General features: G+C 41.5%; 1 protein-coding gene across 1 annotated transcript in view; it reads left to right on the top strand.

The window, feature by feature from the left end:
• The first annotated feature begins 248 nt into the window (after window positions 1-248).
• LOC118905000 overlaps window positions 249-21,030 on the top strand; it is a 47,027-nt gene continuing 26,245 nt past the window's right edge. The window contains 8 exon segments of the mRNA XM_036871217.1: window positions 249-296; window positions 972-1,107; window positions 1,368-1,571; window positions 11,268-11,454; window positions 13,192-13,317; window positions 18,709-18,904; window positions 18,991-19,042; window positions 19,634-19,764. Coding sequence (XP_036727112.1) covers window positions 1,048-1,107; window positions 1,368-1,571; window positions 11,268-11,454; window positions 13,192-13,317; window positions 18,709-18,904; window positions 18,991-19,042; window positions 19,634-19,764 — 956 coding nt within the window. The 5' untranslated portion in view covers window positions 249-296; window positions 972-1,047.

Genomic DNA, 21,030 nt, shown 5'->3' with positions numbered 1-21,030 from the left:
TCTAATTTATTGTAGAAATCCAGATTTTCATATGTCAGGTTTAAATGGATCATAATGCTGTTCTACTTGTTCATTGAAATGTGCCTTGGATCATGAGATTTAATTTTGTGATGACCCAACTTTGATTTTGTTAATAATATTGCGAATGTTCATGTAATTCAACTAATGCTACTTTTTTGCTAGAATGAAAACATGAAGGAAGATGATCTTTCAGTGGAACGAGATGAAAATGACCCAGCACAAATAAGTCTTAGCCAGTGTGCTAATGAGCCTGTCAAGCAGAAGAAAGAGACAGGGTAAAATTAAATCATTTATTGGTGACTCAAGGAAATGGATTAAACACTGTGGAGAAAACTGAGTGGCTGATTAATATGTAGGTTACATATGAACTCAAAAATATTTGAAGCTGAAATAAAAGCAAGAGTGTTACAGCAGACCAGATAACTAATGTTTCACCCTAGGACTGAATTTTTAACGAGAGTGATTGCTAAGAGAAATTTCTTTTTAAATTTATACATATAGAGCCATTATTTTCCTTCCAGTACATTTTTAAAAAGTGGCTATTGTGAAGTTAAATAAAATGACTTCAGTATGGTATATGTGAATTTTTATTTATTTATTTATTTATTTATTTATTTATTTTTGGCTATGTTGGGTCTTCGTTTCTGTGCGAGGGCTTTCTCTAGTTGCGGCAAGCGGGGGCCACTCTTCATCGCGGTGCGCGGGCCTCTCGTTATCGTGGCCTCTCTTGTTGCAGAGCACAGGCTCCAGACGCGCAGGCTCAGTAGTTGTGGCTCACGGGCCTAGTTGCTCCGCGGCATGTGGGATCCTCCCAGACCAGGGCCCGAACCCGTGTCCCCTGCATTAGCAGGCAGACTCTCAACCACTGCGCCACCAGGGAAGGCCATGTGAATTTTTTTGAACCACTTTGAGGAGAAAGTTATTTGTTCTGTTTTTCCTGCCTGCTAAAGGTACAGTTATGCAGTGGCCCTACAACTGCTGGGCTTGGATGACGGGACTGGGCCCATTGATAGGGATCCTGTCCTGATGAGGGGGACCTACTTGTCCTTTCTGTATCTGCGCCACCTGAGGATCAGGGAGCTGCAGGTATGCGGATGGCCCTGCATGTATCTGAATTGCTTGGTTGTCTGGAAAGGGGGCAGGCTTTCCTGCTACTCTAGTAGTAATGCATTTTTACACTTTGTTCTTTGTTCTGATTCTTCCATGAAACCAGGCCTTTTGTGGGGTGGTGTGTTCCTTTTCCAGCAGTAGGGTTGACCTGCCAACTTCTGGGGCCCCAGTAAGTTTCACTCTGTAGGGTGGGCCAGCAAAGGCAGGGTCTTGACCCTGTTCTTTCTTTGTTTCAGCGCATCTGCTTAGGAATTCTGAACTGTTTTAGATCTGTTGAGCGAACACTGACGATCAACACTTCAGGCCTTACCTTGGTTGCAGGGAGCCTGGTCCCCACCTCAGAAGATAGTTCCTGGGTAAATGTGGCAAAAGGAGGCTTGGGCACCTCGCAAGGCCTAAGCGCTCACCACTATGCCCATGGGACATCTGCCGAGCACAAGGTGAGGATTCTGCTACAATTTTTTCTTCCATGATTATCTCATCTCCCAAGCCACCTTCTTCTTAGCACCTGGAATCAGTTAACATGATGAAGTAACAGGTAACAGGGAGTTTCTAGGGAAATAGCTTTTTTGAAAAATTGCGGTGAAAAGGGAAATGACTTTTTAACCCACGATAAAAGGCAGTGTCCACCTGAGAGCAGGACACGGGCAGGGAACACTCAGCCCTGGAAACCACAATAGGAAGGAAGGAAGGCATTTCAGCTGCTGGTTTGTCCACTTGATAGTGAACAGAGCAAGAGGGGCGCTTTCTGTTATCCTGAGAACCACATGTCCTTACAGAGAAACTCTTGTAAGACCCCCCTCCTTGACATTGCTAGAGGTACTTTTTTTTTTTTTGCCTCCTTCCTGTTTTCTAAACCCCAATTTAAAAAATAGGTTAGAAAACAAATGTAGAAAAAAATTTGAAACGGAAAAATCTATCCCTCCCAAAACCTACTTGTCCCTTGGTGCTTTTACTATCTCTTGAATATGTTTTTCTATAGTCTAAAAAATTCATATTAAATCCCTTTCTTTGGGAGTAAAGTTGAAAATGCATACATTTTCTTGAAATATCGTAGACACTCTTGCAATATTTTCATCTCAATCTCTAGAAGGTTTATTCCTGAAGGTGGGGTTTAATATGGATTTTATCTTCTTAAAAGATACTAACTTGACAAATGTGAAAAATAAAATCTATTTAGCTGCTAAATAAGTCATATTTTAAGCTTGTATGACCCCTGACTTATGATTGTCATGTCTTATAAGGGTATGAAATCTTATCAACTATTGTTAATATGCAGTCTGGAGCAGTGCTGTCCAGTAGAAATATAACACAAACCACAGGTATAATTTAAAAATTTCTAGTAGCCACATTATAAAAAGTATAAAGAAACATGAAATTAATTTTAATAATGTAATCTATTTAACCCAATGTAACCAAAATATCATCATTCTAACATGTAATCAATATAAAGAAATCATTGATGAGATATATATTTTTTCATACTAAATCTTCAAAATCTACTGTGTACCTTATATGTACAGCACATCTCAATTCAGACAAGCCACATTTCAAGTGCTCCATAGCCACATGTGATTAGAGCCTACTGTATTGAACAGTTCAGCTCTAGATATTAGAAAACATTTCCTTATTCTTCCTACCTAGTCACCTCGAGTCCAACTTTCACTCAGTATATGGGAGCCTTCTCTTTTTGGTCTCCTTCCCTAACAATTCTCCCCCTCCCATCTCCTCACCATACACAGACTTCCCTTTTTACCCCTCTGCCCTCTTCCCTTGATCCTAGTTCATGGTTCGTCAAGTCCAGTTAGTATGTTCCTCAGTGGAGCTGGAGAGGAAGGTTAAGACACTTTGGAAACAAGCACACCCATAAAACAAACACATCTTTCTGTTGCTAATATCCAGCCTGTCTTATACCACAGCTGTAGATTAAAAAAAGATCTTTCTTACCACTGAGCCCATCTCCCAGTTTGTTTGTTCTATGATGGGGTGGGGTGAAAATGAAGGAGGAGAGGGGAGACAAATCCTAATCCTGTCCCATTAATTGTAGGAGGAGCTTCTCAAGGGTAATACAGTATTTCTTTCCTATGCTCTCATAAATGATAGGAATAACATCACCCTTAAGAAGCTGCCAGCAGCTACTACTTCAGCGTGAGAAACTCAAGGAAGTGGCCTTCTTTCAGGGTCTTTAATAGGACCATGTGGTTTACTGCACTCCATGTATGTGGCCATGTCAGCATTTAATCTAGAATGTCCAGACTAACTATGTGATTCTTTCCCATGTAGAGGATGGAAGGAACAGATGCTAATTTGTTGGGTTGATCTCACCAGGCCAGGGCTGAGGCTACTGGGAGCAAGATCACTGGGCTTACCAGCCAGGGGAGCTAACATCAAAGAAGCCCCTGAGATGGAGACCCTCTTCCCTGGGCCCAGTGTATTTGATCCCATGAGGAAAGTCTGGGGCCAGTGTTAACACACGTTTGCTCAGTGATAATACCAGAAAAGGAAAGCCCCTACAACCTGTCATGGACACTTTGCCATGTGCCTACTTTAAGCATGTGGCAGGGTAGAAAGGGCCCCAGAATGAGAGGCAGCAGGCTTCTCCTGGCTGTTTGACCTTGAGCATGTCTCTTCAGACACATAGGCTTGACACCTCATAGTGTGTTCAGGATCTGCCTGGACTTGACATCCTGGTAGCAGAGACTGTTGTGAGCAAGTAGTGAGAGATGAGGCTGCAGAAAAAAGCGGACCATGAAAGGCTAGGCTCTCCTCAGGATGTGGGACTAATTCCAAGGTTGGTGAGGAACAGAATTTTAAATAAGAAAATGGCACTCCTCATTGTTTTATAAATTTCTCCAGATCTTTGCCCAAACATAATCACATTTATTCCCTTGCTTGAAGTCTTTATGAATTTTCTGTTTCTCACAAGGTAAAGTTCAGGCTCCTTGGTGAAGTTTACAAGGCTGGGTGCAAGCTGGCCCCTGCCAACCTTTCAGACCTCATTTCCCCCCACTGTCCCTATACCTTCATTCTTACAGAGCTGGGACTGGCCTTCCTCTGAATGGGCAGAGCTGTTCATGCCTCTGGGTCTTGTGCATAATGGCCCTTCTGTCCCTCACCTCCTCTTTCCTTGATAAAGGCCTGCTCTATTCAAGTCCATCCAAACATTACCTCTCTGAGAAGTCTTTCTTACATCTCTCTGCAGAGCTGAGTGCTTCTCCCTATGACTTGTCTACCTACATTACAGCACTTGGCTCATTCTAAAACTCTTGGCTTATCTACTCCCACAGGCTGTGAGCCTGTCATTCATTCATCCTCCCATTCATTCACCCCACAAATGTTCTGACCAATAAATATACTAGGCACTAGGGATACAGCAGTAAACAAAACTGTCACAAATCCTTGCCATCATGGAACTATTTAATGGAAAGAGACATTAAATAAATAAGTAAGTAACATATATAGAATGGCTAATGGTTTGGCACCAAAGCTTCTCCAGACATCCTAGGCCCTTGCAGTTGGGAGGCGCCAGAGGGCTGTGAGCAGAAATGAGATGTGTCACTTCCAGTCCAAAGCATGTAAGAGCCAATCCATGACGCTCCAGCATGTCAAGCCACAAAATAGAAACATCCTGGATCCCTGGGTCACTGCTAGAAGAGAGAGGCCTAGAAAGCAACTGGTCCTGCAGTGGGCTCTGCCTGAGTGATAAATTAATTTTAAGTATTGGCTACTGAGCTTTGGGGTTGTTTATCATAGAATAGCCTTTGTGGACTGGTGAAGATGGTGGTAGAAGCTGTGGAGAAAAATTAAGAAGGAAAAGGGGATAGAGAGTTGGTGATGGGACATTGCCAGGTGTAAGTAGGGTGATCAGGGAAGGCCCTACTGAGAAGGTACTATCTGAGTTAAGACCTGAAGGAAATCAGGAAACAAACCATGTGACTGACTGGGAGAAGAGTGCCAGGCAGAGGGGAGAGCCAATGGGAAGGCTCTGAGGCAGAACCGTGTCCAGCAGTGTTGCAGGAACAGCAAAGAGCTTAGTGCAGCTAGAGTGAATGAGGGGGAAATTGTTAGGAAATGAGGTTAGAGAGATTGGAAGAGTGGAACAGGTTATGTAGAGCCTTATGGATCATTTTGAGGACTTTGAGTGAGAAGGGGAGCCCTTGGAGAGTTTTGAGCCAGAGAGTGATGTGATTTAACTTACATTTTAACACTTGTGCTGCTGTATTGGGAATAGACTGAAGGGCTGAGCAGAAATTCGTTAGGAGGCTATTACATTGATCAAACTAGAGACAATGCATCTGGGAAAACAGCATGATGAGAAATGGTCAAGTTCTGGATATATTTTGAAGGTATAGCCACTATGATTTCCAGGCAGTTAAGATGTAGAATATGAGAGAAAGAGAGAAGTCAAGGTTGATTCCAAAGTTTTGGCCTAAGTATCTGAAAGTTTGGTGTTGCCATCATCTAAGATGTGGTTGGAGCAGGTTTGTTGGGAAGATCAGGATCTTGGTTAAGGGCATTGAAACTTTGCCATTCTTAATAGATGTTCAGGTGGCAAAAGGAAGTAGGGAGTTGTATATATATCTTCCACATAGTAGGTATCTAGTAAATGTTTGTTGAACAAAAGAAATGTTCTGTTCGTAACAGAATGGTTGTGAGGTCACAGACAGACAATATAAATGAAAGTGCTTTGCAAAGTACATCATGCTATTCAAATGCAGAAAAAATAGCTATGATAAAATAGCTATGATAAAGTATCACTCTGCAGGTGAGGCGGAGACTAGAAGATATTTTTTATTTTCGTTTTAAAAGATTGTAGCCAAAGGATTGGGTCAGTCACCCAACAAAGTTTGATGAGTTCTTAGACTGGGTTATAGTAGTAGTAGTAGTAGTAGTAGTAGTAGTAGTAGTAGTAGTAGTAGTAGTAGTAGTACTATTTATTATTTGAAATTAATGAAAAGATGATTTAGAAAAAGGCAAGCTAGCCAGAGAAGTATTGTCTACATTGCCAAAAGGCCTAAACTTTTTACTGACAAATGATGGCAGAAATCAATAGAGTGAAAAGAATTAATGATGGGCACCAATTTTCCTATAGTTACTATACTCAAATAGTTATTTTGGCATCAGTTAATTTGCAGGCTTAAAAACATATGAATCATCCCAAAGATCAGATTATACCTTAGTCAAACAGGTAATTATTGCCATCCTTTTCTTGCCACTCCTCCAAGAATAATATTGAAGGATCAACTCTCTACACCACAAAAACCTTAGACCTTAGAAGGAAGATCTTCCACATGGCTGTGGAAGAAATGAAAATAAAAAGGAAATATTACAGTGACTGAGCCATAACCCTATGTGAGGTAGTTTGGCCATCTCGTCTTCACAGTTCATCTCCTATGGACATAAGTGTACATTTCAGACACAGGAAGTCAGGGAGGGAAAGGAAAGAAATATGTATGTCTTATATAAAGGGCTTGAACCATGACTTGGGGGTGGGGAAAGTGGAAAAAAAGACCATTTAAGTGGATGATGGCATTACAGTAGGCATCCTGACACTGTTACTGCTTTCCATCAGCTTCAGAACTCAATCCGGTAGCCATTTCTTTAAAGTCTCAGAAAATTCCCCTGTACAAGAACACTGGGAAAGAAAGGTCTTTTCCAGTAAAGTGGATAAAGCATACCACATTAAGTTGTCCCTTTTTTCCTCAGAGGAGAGCTCATTTTGCATAACAGACTATAGGAGCTAAATGCCAACAGAAGCTGACATGCTAGCTTATAAATCTAAGCAAACTGTTTAATTTTTGTATGTTACATGTAATTTTCTCAGCATCATTTCTATTTTCCACCAGTGCCTGTCATTTCATAAAAAACAATATGTTCACTTTTGGAACTTCTAGTCAAAGGAAGCTCCTAATTATTAAAAAGTTTTATGCCTAATGAATAGTAAAAAGCAGGGACTTCCCTGGTGGCGCAATGGTTAAGAATCCGCCTGCCAATGCAGGGGACATGGGTTCAATCCCTGGTCCAGGAAGATCCCATGTGCCGCAGAGCAACTAAGCCCATGGGCCACAACTACTGTGCCTGCGCTCTAGAGCCCACAAGCCACAAACTCTGAGCCCATATGCTGCAACTACTGAAGCCTGCGCGCCTAGAGCCCGTGCTCCGCAACAAGAGAAGCCACTGCAGTGAGAAGCCCGCGCACCGCAATGAAGAGTAGCCCCCACTCACCGCAACTACAGAAAGCCTGTGCTCAGCAACGAAGACCCAACGCAGCCAAAAAAAAAAAAAGAATAGTAAAAAGCAAAGCAAACCAAAAACAACCATGTATCAGAAAAATGTTTAACAATGAAATATCTTCTTGATGGAATATTATGAACCATAGCTATTATTTGGAAACGCTCATGGTTTTACTTATTAGAAGATTTCTAAGTTTCAGCTTAAATAAAAAATCTATAATTGCATGAGCAACTTATTAAAGAGGAGTCTCTTCAGGGAGATTAAGTATTTAATCACCTGGTGTACTTACAACAGCACGTAAAAAATCAGAGCCAGAGAATCAAAAGGTCCCACAGAGTACCCCTGATCTACCTTTCTGATAATGACAATTAACCATCCCCACAGGTGATCATCTGCCCTGTTTGTGAAGGTTCCAGAGGGATTCCTGTGGTTATACAATAGGCAATGCCACATACACAAACCAAATGACATGTCTCCCGAGAGCCAGGATATAATGACTGCTTAAAATTTATAGATAAATGCATTCTATCCAAAAACTGATTACTTAACAAAGTATTTATGTTATAAGAATGAATAGATGGGGGATAAAAGATTGGGATCTATTGGTTCCATAGTTTAAATGACTCATGAATATAACAACTAAGAAGAAATACAGGGCTTCCCTGGTGGCGCAGTGGTTGAGAATCTGCCTGCCAATGCAGGGGACACGGGTTCGAGCCCTGGTCTGGGAAGATCCCACATGCTGCGGAGCAACTAGGCCCGTGAGCCACAATTACTGAGCCTGCGCGTCTGGAGCCTGTGCTCCACAACAAGAGAGGCCGCGATAGTGAGAGGCCCACGCACCGCGATGAAGAGTGGCCCCCGCTTGCCACAACTAGAGAAAGCCCTCACAGAGAAACGAAGACCCAACACAGCCATAAATAGAAATAAATAAATTTTTAAAAAAAATCATTAAAAAAAAAAAAAAAAAAGAAATACATATACATATACATATATATATATATATAATAGCAAATGTTGGTGAGGATGTGGAGGAATTGGAACTCTTGTGTACTGTTGGTGGGAATGTAAAGTGGTACAGCTGCTTGTGTGAAACAGTATGGTGGTTCCTCAAAAAATTAAAAATAAAATTATCATATGCTCCAGCAATTCCATGAAGAGGGTATAGATAGCCTATGCAAAGGACCTGTGGCCAAGAGGGTGCATGGCACCCACAAGAAATCAAAAGAAGACATGAATGGCTGGGACACAGTGATCCAGGAGGAAAGTGATGCAAAATGAAAGTAGCCCAAGGTTTCTCAACCTTGGCACTATTGACATTTTGGGCCCGATAATTCTTTATTGTGAGAGGCTGTCTTGTGCACCGTAGGATATTTAGAAGCATCCCTGGCCTCCACCCACTAGATGCCAGTAGCACTTTCCCCCAAGTTGTAACAACCAAAAATGTCTCCAGACATGGCCAAATGTCCTCTGAGGGGAAAAATCACATTTGGTTCAAAACCACTGGAGAGAGCTAGGCAGGGGCCAGACCACGTAGGTCCTTTTATGGAGTTTTGCTTTGTTCTGTGAGCAATGGGAAGCCCTTTGGGATATTAAAGGGGAGAAGGGATAACATAATCTAAATTCCATTTCTAAAAGATCCTCTGCCAGTAGTGAGTAAAATGGAAGGGAGAATAAGCCCGGGCCAGAGGGGATGTGGACAGACCAATTAAGAGGCTAGGCCAGTTTAGAAGTTCCTAGACTAGTCCTAGTGCAAGCTAATGACAGCTTGGACTAGGGTGGTGGGTGGTGGAGATGCATACAATTGGATGGATTTGAGAGATAGGAAGTAAAATCAACAGGACTTCGTGATAGATTGGACATGTAGGGTGAGGCAGAAAGAGACATCCGGAATGTTTAATGCTAGAGGAAGTGGATGGGTGGTGGTGCTATTTACTAAAATGGGGAAGCTGGAGGTGGCCTTGGTTCGTGGGGGAGATCACACGATTTGATCATGTTAAATTTGAGGGGCCTTTGAGATGCCCAGGAACAGATGCTAAATAGGTAATTGGATATGTGTGTCTGGAGCTCTAGGAGGTCTGGATCAGAGATATAAATTAGGGAGCAAATGGTCTAAATATGGTAATCTCAGCTGTGAAAGTGTACTATCTCCTAAGGAAGGACTATAGGAAGAAAAGATGAGGTCCTAGGACTGGGGCTTGAGTGTGGCCACCATTTAATGACCTGATAGAGAAGAAATGGCTGGAAAATTGGTGAGAGCAAGAAGAATATGAGCAGGGAGTGCTAAACTGTGTCAGATGCTCCTGAGAGATTACATAAGATGACTAAAGAAAGTCTGCTGGATGTGGAGCAAAGGTCATTGTTGGTCTTAGTGAAAATGGTTCAGGTGGCTTGATGGAGACAAGAGCCAGATGGGAATGGATGAGGAGCAGGAGGTGAAGAAATGGAGACAGTGGGTACAGATGACATCTTAGGAGGCTGGACTGTGAGAAAGAGGAGAGACGTAAGGTGGAACCTGGGGAAGGGTGTGAGGATGTTTCAAAATCAGAGGGCTGTGAGCATGTTTCAGTGTCAATTGGGAAATCTCTGGTTGAGATGAGTTGGATGTCCAAGGAGGAGAGATGCTTCAGAGGGGGAGGGAATGGCCTTAGAGAAGGGGAGTGGAATCGGCCCCTACAGTGCAGAGGGAGCAGGAAAGGAGGGGCGGGAGTGTGGTGGGTTTGTGTGTGAGTGGAGAAGTGGAGGGGTGTTAGCTGAGACTGAGGGAGGCTGGGCATTGAGGGTGGGGAGAAGGGTAGAGAAGTTTGAAATTATGAGAATTATTATTAGAATAATGATTCTCAGGAAGCAACAGGCCCTTGGTCATCTAAAAAATAAAATTATGATTGGAGTACTCAAATTACTTATATGAGTTTCCTAGGGCTGCCATAACAAAGTACCACAAAGTGAGTGGCTCACAACAACTGGGAGAGAAGTTTATTCTCTGACAATTCTGGAGACTACAAGTCCAAAACCAAGGTGTCGGCAGGGCCATGCTGTCTCTGAAGGCTCCAGGGGAAAATCCTCCTTGCCTCTTCTGGCTTCTGGTAGTTGCCAGCAATCCTTGGTGTTCCTTGGCTTGTAGATGCATCACTCCAATCTCTGCCTCTGCCTTCACGTGGCCTTCTCCCCTATGTATCTGTCTCCAAATTTCCTCTTTTTATAAGAACACCAGTCATTGGATTGGAGCTCACCTTAATCCAGTATGACCTCGTCTTAATTTGTGTATGTCTGCAAAGACTGTATTTCCAAATAAGGCCACATTCACATGTTTCAATTGGACATGAATTTTGGGGGGACACATTCAACCCAGTATATTACTAAGACATGAGATTGTGTTAATGCATTTTAGAAGTATTTATAAGATTAAAAGAAAAATATCTTTAACAGCTAATGTTTATAGATCTCAAGGGTCTCATATTCATGGTGTCATATACTCCCTACAACAACCATTGTAGTGTCTCCACTGTGCCCATGTTACAGATGAGGAAATGGAGGCTAAGAGTAGCTGCGTGACTTGCCTAAGGTGAGATCCTGGCAGAGCCAAGACCTGAACACAGGCACTCTGGCTTCAGAGACCACCTTTAGCACTTGGCTCTGTTGTCTACCTTTTTCCAGATAATCCTGAGTTAATCATAAAATTTTGTTAGTTATCTATCTAAGGAACTACGCTTCCCTGACATTCTTTGCTAATATCTTTTTTCTCTACATATAGCTCTTTATACATTCATCATGTCTATAGCTGCATGCTGACAGCCCACTGTGTGGGAACAGAAGCCTGCTGTTTTGTCCGTTTGGACTGGCAAAATATAGCTCTCCCTCTTCTGGTAACTTCCAGGCTTGGTTTTCTTTCCCAAGTCTAAAGTGTCCAATTCACGGAGTTCTTGGAAGTGGAGAACCAGGATGACTACTACAGCATGGATGCTGGTTACGTCCACACCCAGGACCAGCAAGGAGGGTATGTCATGTATGATGAAGCCTTGAATGATCTGAAGGAACTAGAGACAGAACTGCTGCTTGTGGCCAGCCATTACACTGAGAAAGAAAAAGGTCAGAAGTCAGATTTTTTCAAATCAACCAACCAAACAGACAAAAACCACTAAGGGCTCTATTTAACACCTCCCACCTCAAAATATATAGGCATATACAATAGTATCTGAAAATTCAATAAGCACATACACCTCCTCAACACACACCATTTTAGAAAAGATACAGTTTTGTTTCCAGCTCAGGTCCCCCATTTGTTGGAGACTGTAACTTGGTTATAGTTCTTACTGTTGTTTAGACTCTACTTGTTGCCCAGTGGCATTTCTGCCTTACCCACTGGGTGCAGGGCCCTGAGGGAAATTAATGATTTTTTTTCTAAGTGACAAAAAGGGTGATTGACCTTGGGGAAACTGCAGTTAGAAGCAGAGATATTCCTGAGTTCCTAACAGAAAACCACCAGGATGCAAAAAGCCCTGGGTAGGAAAATGCCAGACAAGCCCCAGGGGGAGAAATCATTAGTCAGGGTAATCAAATAACCCGTAATCTGTGTTCTCTCTTCCTTTTGGCATCACTCAAATTTATCCAATTTTAGAAATAGATGAGGTAAGAATATTCCTATTGGAATAATATGACTGCATTAACATTGCATTTGGAAAGAACTTAGAGTTTCTAGACACACTGCAACACCTGGAGGGAAATTTAGCAAGAGTTTGTGCTATTTTGTAATATATGTAGACTTTAATTAAGGATAATTCATGTTCATATTGTTATAAAAGGCTGCTCTAAGAATGTTTGACAGTTAACCTTTCAGATCCCAGACAGAATTAATTTTGTATTAGATTGAATTCTTTGTTCTGTCTTTGCCACAGACCATTTGGGATCTGAATCATGGGATGCGGTACCGGCATCCAACATTCCAGGGCATTTAATTTCAGCTCTTAGCTTTTATCTCTACTGGTCATCCTACATACTAATGCATCATTTTTGCTGATGTTAGTTTACACTATGATTCGACTATTTCCATCTGCTAAGAACTTACTTTGATTGAAATACTTAGTCACATGAGCATCTCTCGCTGAGCTAGTGAGTATACGGTCATCCATTGTAAAATGATTTCCCACCTGCTGCTATAGAATTCCTGACCAAAGGCTTTCTCTTGTTCAAGTACGCACCATGTACTTGATAATTATTAAACCTGAAAATCTCTTACTTTTTAATATTTTATTCTGAAATAGACCACTTAAAATTTTAAGCAATAGTGATGTCGACAGTGAAAACTTACAGTACTATAGTGGGAAAATATTTTAGCTGAATAATGGCAATGATTACACTTATTGATTTAAGTTAGTAATTAACATAATTAAGGAATATCTTAGAAATTTCCCTGAAAAATTTTGACTTGGCTGGCATCAGTTGATACAGCAGGTTAAACTGAGTTTGTTGTTAAACCACCAGACACCTGTTTTTACCGAAGGAGAAATGTGTGTTTTGCCTTTAAATTACAGGTTTGCAGACATTTTAGTAAATATTTCATGTTAACTGAATTTTGGTTATATTTCTAAAATTAGTCTTTTAAAACTAAAAGTAAAAACAAAAACCTCTGTTGATTTAAAAGTCAGCAAGTATGAACTTAGCGCCTGGTCTTGCCCATGGCTCTTTAACCGACTCTGAGGAATCCCAGTTACCCATTCAGTGTTTTCCTTCCTGAGAGGGAGCTGACAATCTGAGGGGTCCATTTCTGCTAGGAATAGCTTCATAGAGAGGCCTGTCTCTGGTCATTTTCATCCATTTCTCTGCCAGGTCACAAAGAGGACAGCGAGTCAAATATTGACCAGGACTGGGGATGGGCCCATGCAGGTGTGGACAGATGTGCTGTGCTGTATGACATGTGGACTTGGGAAGCAACTCTTCTAGAAAACAAACGCCAGGTATTTTTGCCTAGAAAACAAAACATCTATTGAATATTCTTATAAACCCCAATATATTTTTTTAAACCCAGTGGGTCTTTTAGGGCAGCTCTCAATAAAATGAATAATTATTTAAATAACCTTAGCTAGTTGTAAGGATGTGAGTAATAAATTTTACGTTCTTTACTGTGGTTCTTTGTTACAAAAAATAAAATGTGAAGGATATGACTTTATCTTAAGGGCAATTTGTTAGAGGGCTGTATAATTCAGGCCCTTTTATAATATGTATGCTTTTCTTGAGAACGAATGATGATTCCATTCATGTTCATTGTCCTGTCAGGGACAAGCCTCACTTTGCTAAACACAGACAAACTGACTGACCTTATTATGGCCTTTAGAAGGGTATGCCACATGTGGGTGGGTGAGAGCAGTTGGGCAAGGATTTCCAGAATGGAAATAAGAGGATTTGAAGACTGGATGTTGGAGTGAGAGAATGAGGGTGGAATTAAAATGACTTCCTCGGGCTCAGGGAGGAGACTGTGTTAACTGAAACAGAATGAAAGAGGAGGGGCCTCTTTAGAGGGGAAGGTAACATTGAGTCTAGGACACAAGGTATGTGAGGAGAGTTTGCGAAAACCCAGGTGTGAATGTTTTGCGGGAGCTGTAGGTTTGAAGCTCAGGAGCAGGTACGAGCTGAAGTATGAATGTGGAAGTTGAACCATAGTAATGAATCGAAATGACTAGGAAAAGCCAGAGATGCCTGAAGTGGGTTCCTGGGAACACTTACATTTAAGGGGAAGGTCATGGAACAAGAATCCATGAGAGGGACAAGAAGGAGGAGCCAAAGAGACTGCAGAAAAAAAGAAAGGGATAGTGTTAGGAAAGCCCACAGGAAAAAAACATTTTAATTAGGAGAGGATGGTTTCCCGTGTGGACGTGAAACATCAAGAAAGGTGAGTCCTAAAAACCAGACAGTGGGGTCCGCCATCAGGCGGTCATTGCCAGCTTTGTAGGACTCTCTCAAAAGAGTAGCAGAGATGGAAGCCAGTTACAGTGCGTTGTGATGTGGTCGGAGGATGAGGAAGTGGAAATGTTTTCTTTGAATTGTTTTTCTAGTAGAGTAGAGGGTTTACCATTTCATCTACGCTCTGGTCTGTTACTCATGGAGATGTAGGTCACCCACTTTTGAAAACAACTGGCTGGACTTAAAGGGTGCAAGGCTTGGCCTTGAAAATTGTTCCTCTTTTCAAAGACAACTGGCTTCTAGAGTTTGCATCTGCAAACTTGATCTGCCAAACAGAACCTTACTGTGATCAGCTGAGTAAATGGGAGTTTTAGACTCAGTGTAGAAACTGGAGAGGCTGCATTAAACGTAAAGTAATACAGAATCCTCAAACTTGACAAGTTTATTGGGCCAGACATGAGTTTTAAGCAGCCCCCCTTTTCTGTACTCTCCCCACCTCCACTTTCAGTTCTTCTAGGCCTTTTATGGAGGCCCCAGGCAGGACTCAACGGCAGAGAAGAATAGAAAGGCAGAGTAATAAAAAACAAATAAATTTCTCCTTACTTTGGCCTAGGGTTCATTCTGTGCTAAGCTACCAGGGCTGTCCACTGGTTTCTTCTGTGGTACGTGAAATTATTTTAACTTAAAACAATCATTGAAAATATCTCCCTCGTTTCTACCCCGAGAATGTGTTCCCTATGGAAACTGAGCTCTCTGTGCCAAAAACTGGAAAATGTGGCTTTCTAAATCAGAAATTGTCGAAAGGGCCTAATTTTAATGGATAAACCAGATTTTTATCTAAAGTACAATTGATTTCCCCCAGTACTGATTCTACTGCCAAGTGTCCTCAGCTGTTTTTTATTGTTAAATATATTGGAATCACTAAAGTCAAGAATTGTTCAAACACATTGGCTTGTCTTAAATCCTTAAAGTAGCCATATTATGTAAAAGGCTCATAAAAATAGAGCTGGTGTGAATTTAGGTGGATTAAGAGACTCAGAAGCTGGGCATCAGCTGTGCCAGTTCCTGACATTTATACCAACTGCTAATTCTCTCCACAGCCACCAGAGGACACATTTTCAGGGTAATTTGAATTAGTGTTTAGAGCACTAAAAAAAGGCCAAAAATTCTGTGACAAGATGTGTCTGACACTGATTTTCTGTTTTGCACTTTCATTTGACCTAAAATACTGTTTTTAAAAGTTTTTTAAGTCCAAGAAATAAAAAAAGGCTGAGGTAAAAAATATAAACACAGTACGGTTTGAGATTATTCATTCTTCTATTTTCTCCAATATTTGATGCCTACCGTCAGTGTGCACCACATATTATTTTGCCGGAGAGTTGGCCCTTGACATACACAGGTGGCATTTGGCAGGCTAGGAAGACTTCTTAGACAAATACCAGCCCAGAGTTTAAATGGAAATGGGCCAGTTAGCAAACAGATAATAAATAGCAACTGTGAGGCAGAAAGATCACAGTCCTACCCCTGCTGAGAAAGAATTCATAATAAAATTATGCAAAGAGCCATCTGAGAGCTTTTCAAGGTGGAGGGCAAAGCTTGAAAAAGTCTTGTCAATTTAAAAAGAGCCACATTTTCCTTCTCAACAGCTAGGGTTGCCAGGTAAAATATGACAATATTGGGGACATACTGAAAAAGTATTGGTTGTTTATCAGCAATTCAAATTTAACTAGACGACCTGATTTTTATTTGTTAAATCTGGTAACCCTACCAACAACAAAGTGATAGTGGCAATTTAGCACCAGCCTCTGCAACCTGGTATCACCAGATTGGAATCGCCAGCAAGAACCCTTACCACAAACTTCCCCTGCCAAATAACCAAACAATACGGCTTATTGTACAAAAACAGGTCAAGGCAATACAAACACTATAAACCAGCTCCTGGGATTGCCCTGGCCCAGACAAAAGGTTTAAATTCGTCCAGAATGATTTAGGGAAGTTATTGTTTCTTTTCTAATCTTCCCCTAGGCTATTGAGTGGCACCCTTCTTACCCCATCACTCCTTCGTTTCTGCTTTGTCTTCTGCTATTTAATAACTGAATGCTATTCTAGAGTAGAGCCCTGTGGATGGGATAAGGTCATTTAGATCACCCTGCTTACTTCATTTTCCCTGGGGTTCACTTAAAGGCAAGGGAGCTGCACCTTCCTTCATTTCACACTCTGAGCTGTGTGAGTTTTTAACCTGTGGAGCACATTCTGTGTCCTAAGCTTTTAGCCTCTTCTGGTGTTATCCTTTTTATACTAAGGTTGACCCAAGGCCCCTTGGACCAATGTTTCCCAAAGGGCATTCTGCAAAACTGGATGCTAAATAAAGTGTCCCAGGCTCTCCCTGCTTGAGCCTTAGCATTGAAGCCCTCAGACATTGGACTTCTATTACTAAGGCAGTATTTGATTCCTAGTCTGCTATTGATTCTCAAGTGTTTTCCTCCTTGGGAGCCTCAGGAGTTGTTATTGCAAGATGCAGACAATCCTGGCTTTTCCTGCCACTTGGTTCCTTTACTCCCCGCTGCGCTGTTGCCACCTATATTCAAGTAGTGCTTACACCCTCTCAGTTCTTTCTCGTCTTGCATTCTTAGCTATGGGCTCCACACAATGAAAGGGGCTCTTTATCTCCTTTTAGGAAATTCCGTAGTTTGTTAAGAAGTGGGCTGGCTTCCTGGCCTCAAACTACCAGGAAAGACCAACACCCAAGGAAACAAAAAATGCTCTTTCTCTAATGCATCTCAGCGTGTGCTAGGCTGTCGGGTGGGTAGAAATTGCAGGCTCAACAATCCACTCCTTGCTGTCAATTAAATGCGCACACTGAGCACTCCTGTGTCTTTGGTGATAAAGCTACCCTGGGAGCTGAGGCCTTTCAGAAGCGTGAAACCTCCATTAGAGGAGTGGGTCAGAGAAGACTGGGGAGGAACATGTTGAGCTGAAACTCTTGGGGGGATGTTGGATTAGATCGGCAGAGGAAAGGGGTCTGTTCTGTTGTGAGACCATTGGGAGTAAAAGTTCAGAAGCTTTCAGTTAGAGTTGATTTATCCATCAGGTAATATAGACGTGGTGTTTAGGATCTAAGAGCTTTTCAGGGACCATTGGAAATACGTGAGATCTGAGAGAAAAACATGCATAACTCGGAAATCCAAAAAGGAAATACAAAATAGTTATCAATAAATGCTTAAATGACATGTCCATAAAATGTTAAAACTTTAACTGAGCACTTGTAAACATCTCATTACATTTGAAAACAATTTATAGATCAGATTTTCTCACTTCATAAGAATTCTCAAGTACATACTACCCAGAAATCATAGCCAATCATTAATGAAATGTATTGCTCATAGCCAAATCATTTGAAAAGCAAAATTATAAATATCATGTAACATTTTTACAGAAAATAATTGATTGGGATGTGAGTTTTAATGTATGTGATATAATGTGGGTCAGGGTCTCCAAAAGTAAGTGAGTCTAAGGCCTATGAAAGTTTTAAAACAACCCTAAGACAGTAATTACATTGTTCAGAACTACTTACATATTGGCCGTTAGGTCCCTGTTTGGGATTCCAGCCCAGTGATCTCTGAAGAGCTTTTTCTGATTAGCACCATGACTAATTACACACAAATAGAATTTACACACAGAACAGAAATTCCTTAAGTGCATAAACAAATGTAAAAACACAATAAAGAACATCTCTTTCTGAATTCCCACACTAAGAACCCTCTTCAACAGTTAGTGCATGGAAGCTTTCTTCGGTTTTTAGAAAAGACTTGTGAACTCCACTAAAACAAAAGTTCCCTCGATGCTCTTGAGAGTTCTGTACGTAGGCCTTTCCTAGTGAAGTCTGATCTGGGATAAATGCCTTTATAGCTAGAGGGGACTTTCATCCTCAGCTTGCCACTCTAACCCCCTCCCCCACCATTTCTACATAGGTGAAACTTCGGCAAACTGTTAAAGCGAAAGGATCATAAATGGGACTGAGGATGTAGAAGAGGGGTGGAGGCTACCTGCTCACCTTTGGTGATAGAGTAAAATGGGGGAGGGAGAGTGGGTCTGTGGAAAAAGGTGTTGGAGATAAATGGATTTGATGAAGTGACATTGAATGCACTGTCTCATTGGAGCTTATAATTATTAGATGTTATATTATTCATTATATTACCCCCCCTTTATTTGTGGAGAGCAGAGGAAGAGGGGACAGAGGTGAAACGAGTGCTTTGTCCCTCACCCTCCCTAGCTTGGTCTGTGTCGCACTGGTGCGGCAGCTGCCCACCCTGGCCCGGTACCCAGAGGTTCAGAGCTGTCTCTCTCCTGTTGGGGGAGCAGGTGGGGGTCTTTCCAAAGCATGGAATGGGTGGAGGCTCACCTCTCTCTGCTGGGCCCTGTTCCCTGACTATCAACCTTATTTGAAACTTCTTGGCAGTTACTCTGAAGCCTACCAGCATGCGTTGGACCCAGAAGAGAGGTTTGCCTTAGCACAAGCCATCACTGACGTCATACACAGGTGCCCAAGGTTTGATCTCAGCTACCCTTACTTCATTAAGGCCTACCGAGAGGAATGCACCTGCCTGAGGCTTCACCTGCAGCTGGTGAGGGGCATCCTCACGTGAGTATATTTGGGTTTTAGAAGATTCCATGTGAGAAGAGGATGAAAAACACAGGCCAGAACTGAAAGTCATGTTTTCCTTTCAGTCCCAGCCCAGAATCTGGATTTTCTAGGGCAGCACGTACACGATGTTTATTTGTAAGCTTATTTGCATTGTTGAATTCCAAGCATGACTACAATCTTAAAGGGAGGTTTCCAATCCTAATTACATTTAATGATACCAAAGAATTGACAACCTGTTTTCATTCAGTCACAGAGTTTATAGCGAAAGAAGGGTGAAACCTACCCCCTTGTAAGACATTAAAGTGTAAAATTATATTTATTTTTTAAAAGGTTGCAATTATTTCTAGGACACTACAGGAAATGATCACAGTCTATGTCCTCTGGGGAAAAGCTAGGAGATAGCGATTGTTGCAGTACAGTTACCTTAGGCCTGCTTAGAATTTTTTCCTTGTAGTCAATTATTTGACAGAAAGAAGTTTTCTTGTGCCTCTTAAGATCACCTGAAGCTGGTTGCCTTTGCTTTCCCTGGCTGACCCTCGGCTCAGACTAAAGACAAGCATGTCTCTTTGTGAGTGAATCCTTAAAACCCATGTCTGGGTGAAAATTAGTCAAATAATGAAGAGATGCAAAGGGCTGATGTTCTGTTCTTATCATGCCAAGGCTCATAACTCACATCCATGGGAAAGTTTGACTTTTCTAATTTTAACTTTTATGTGATATTTCTAGATAGAGTGTCAGTGAGAGTATGTCCAGAGGCTTTGGCGTGAAAGCCATCCAGATGCTAGCAATACATTTGGACTTCCCCTTAACATAATTTGCAGACAACTCATTTCCATCAACCAATAGCTGGTAAGTTGGTGTTGTCTTTAGACATTTTATATTTAATTTCTGGATAATTTAAGGGTATGATGTTAAGCCTAATACTATTCTACAAAGCACCTCTCAAGTATTTGGAGCTGAGAGAAGTAAATATAAAAGTCACAGAAGAGGGATTCCTTTGCATACTCAATATCTGTTTACTTTGTAAATAAAGAATAGGAGGCTAGAATTTAAACTTACGCCACTGGGTGCAGAATCTTCATTCCCTTGAGGAGTCCTAAAAAACCCCAGTTGCTCTTGAAATGCTGTCATAGGATTTATCAGAGGTGCCACACAAGCCAACATATATGAAACACGGATGTGCTTTAAATTTCTCAAAAAGGAATTTCCTTATTCTAGCAAGTGTCAACAAAAAGGTTTCTGCAGACTCATCTTGTGATACCACCTTCACCCCTTTAAGGAGCAGATTAAATTTCCTGAGATAACTCAGAGAGAGTACATGAAGTCACCCCCTTGATATGTGGTATGATACCACCTCACCATTCCTTCCAGGCTTCAAGGGTACAGAGGAACCAAGAAGCTGGTGACAAGCTCCAAGTTGGTCTGTGTAACCCAAGATCACAACCTCTCTGTTGCTCTAAATGGGTGGAGAAATTGTCCAGCTCCTTTCAACATTCAACAAATATTTTTGAGCATCTACATGTACCAGGCAGTGTGCTAGGAGCTGAGGACACAGAATGAACAATGCAGGCATGGCCCTATGCTCCTGTGAAGTGTATAGTCTAGCAGTACAGGCAGACTTGCAGTAAGAGATTGCCACAATGGGCTGTGATGTCATCTTGGTCCATCATTTCATGGACAGGCATCCCATGGGTAGGGTGCCATGGGATTTCATAGCTGAAGTTCTAACCTTTTCTTCATTTCTCTTGAGAAAGAACCCTGGGAGCTCCAGGCACAAGACTGCATTTTCTCCAAAGACCTTTCTCAGGACTGATTTTTTAACTATAGTAAGTTTGAGACATCTGCTGTTCAGGAAGTGGTTTTTGACAGAACATGCTAGGACTATATGGATACTAAAACCCATCAGAGTGTCTCAAAAGCAAATGATATTTACTTGATGAGATTCCTTTCCAGACTTAGGATTGTATTTTCTAAGATCTAGGACTAAGAAGAATCCCATTTGCATGGGTTTAAGAAGTATTTAGATATAGAAAGGCCCTTGACTTGACTGGTGCTATATCCTTTATTTCCAAAGGAATAACCCACAGGAAAGTGTTTTATTATTTCTGGCCTCATTCATTCAT

This window comes from Balaenoptera musculus, chromosome 12, assembly GCF_009873245.2.
Source record: "Balaenoptera musculus isolate JJ_BM4_2016_0621 chromosome 12, mBalMus1.pri.v3, whole genome shotgun sequence".
In the NCBI taxonomy this organism is placed as follows: domain Eukaryota; kingdom Metazoa; phylum Chordata; class Mammalia; order Artiodactyla; family Balaenopteridae; genus Balaenoptera; species Balaenoptera musculus.
The sequence above is the reverse complement of the archived record's forward strand: the minus strand, read 5'-3'. Positions and strand labels throughout refer to the sequence as shown.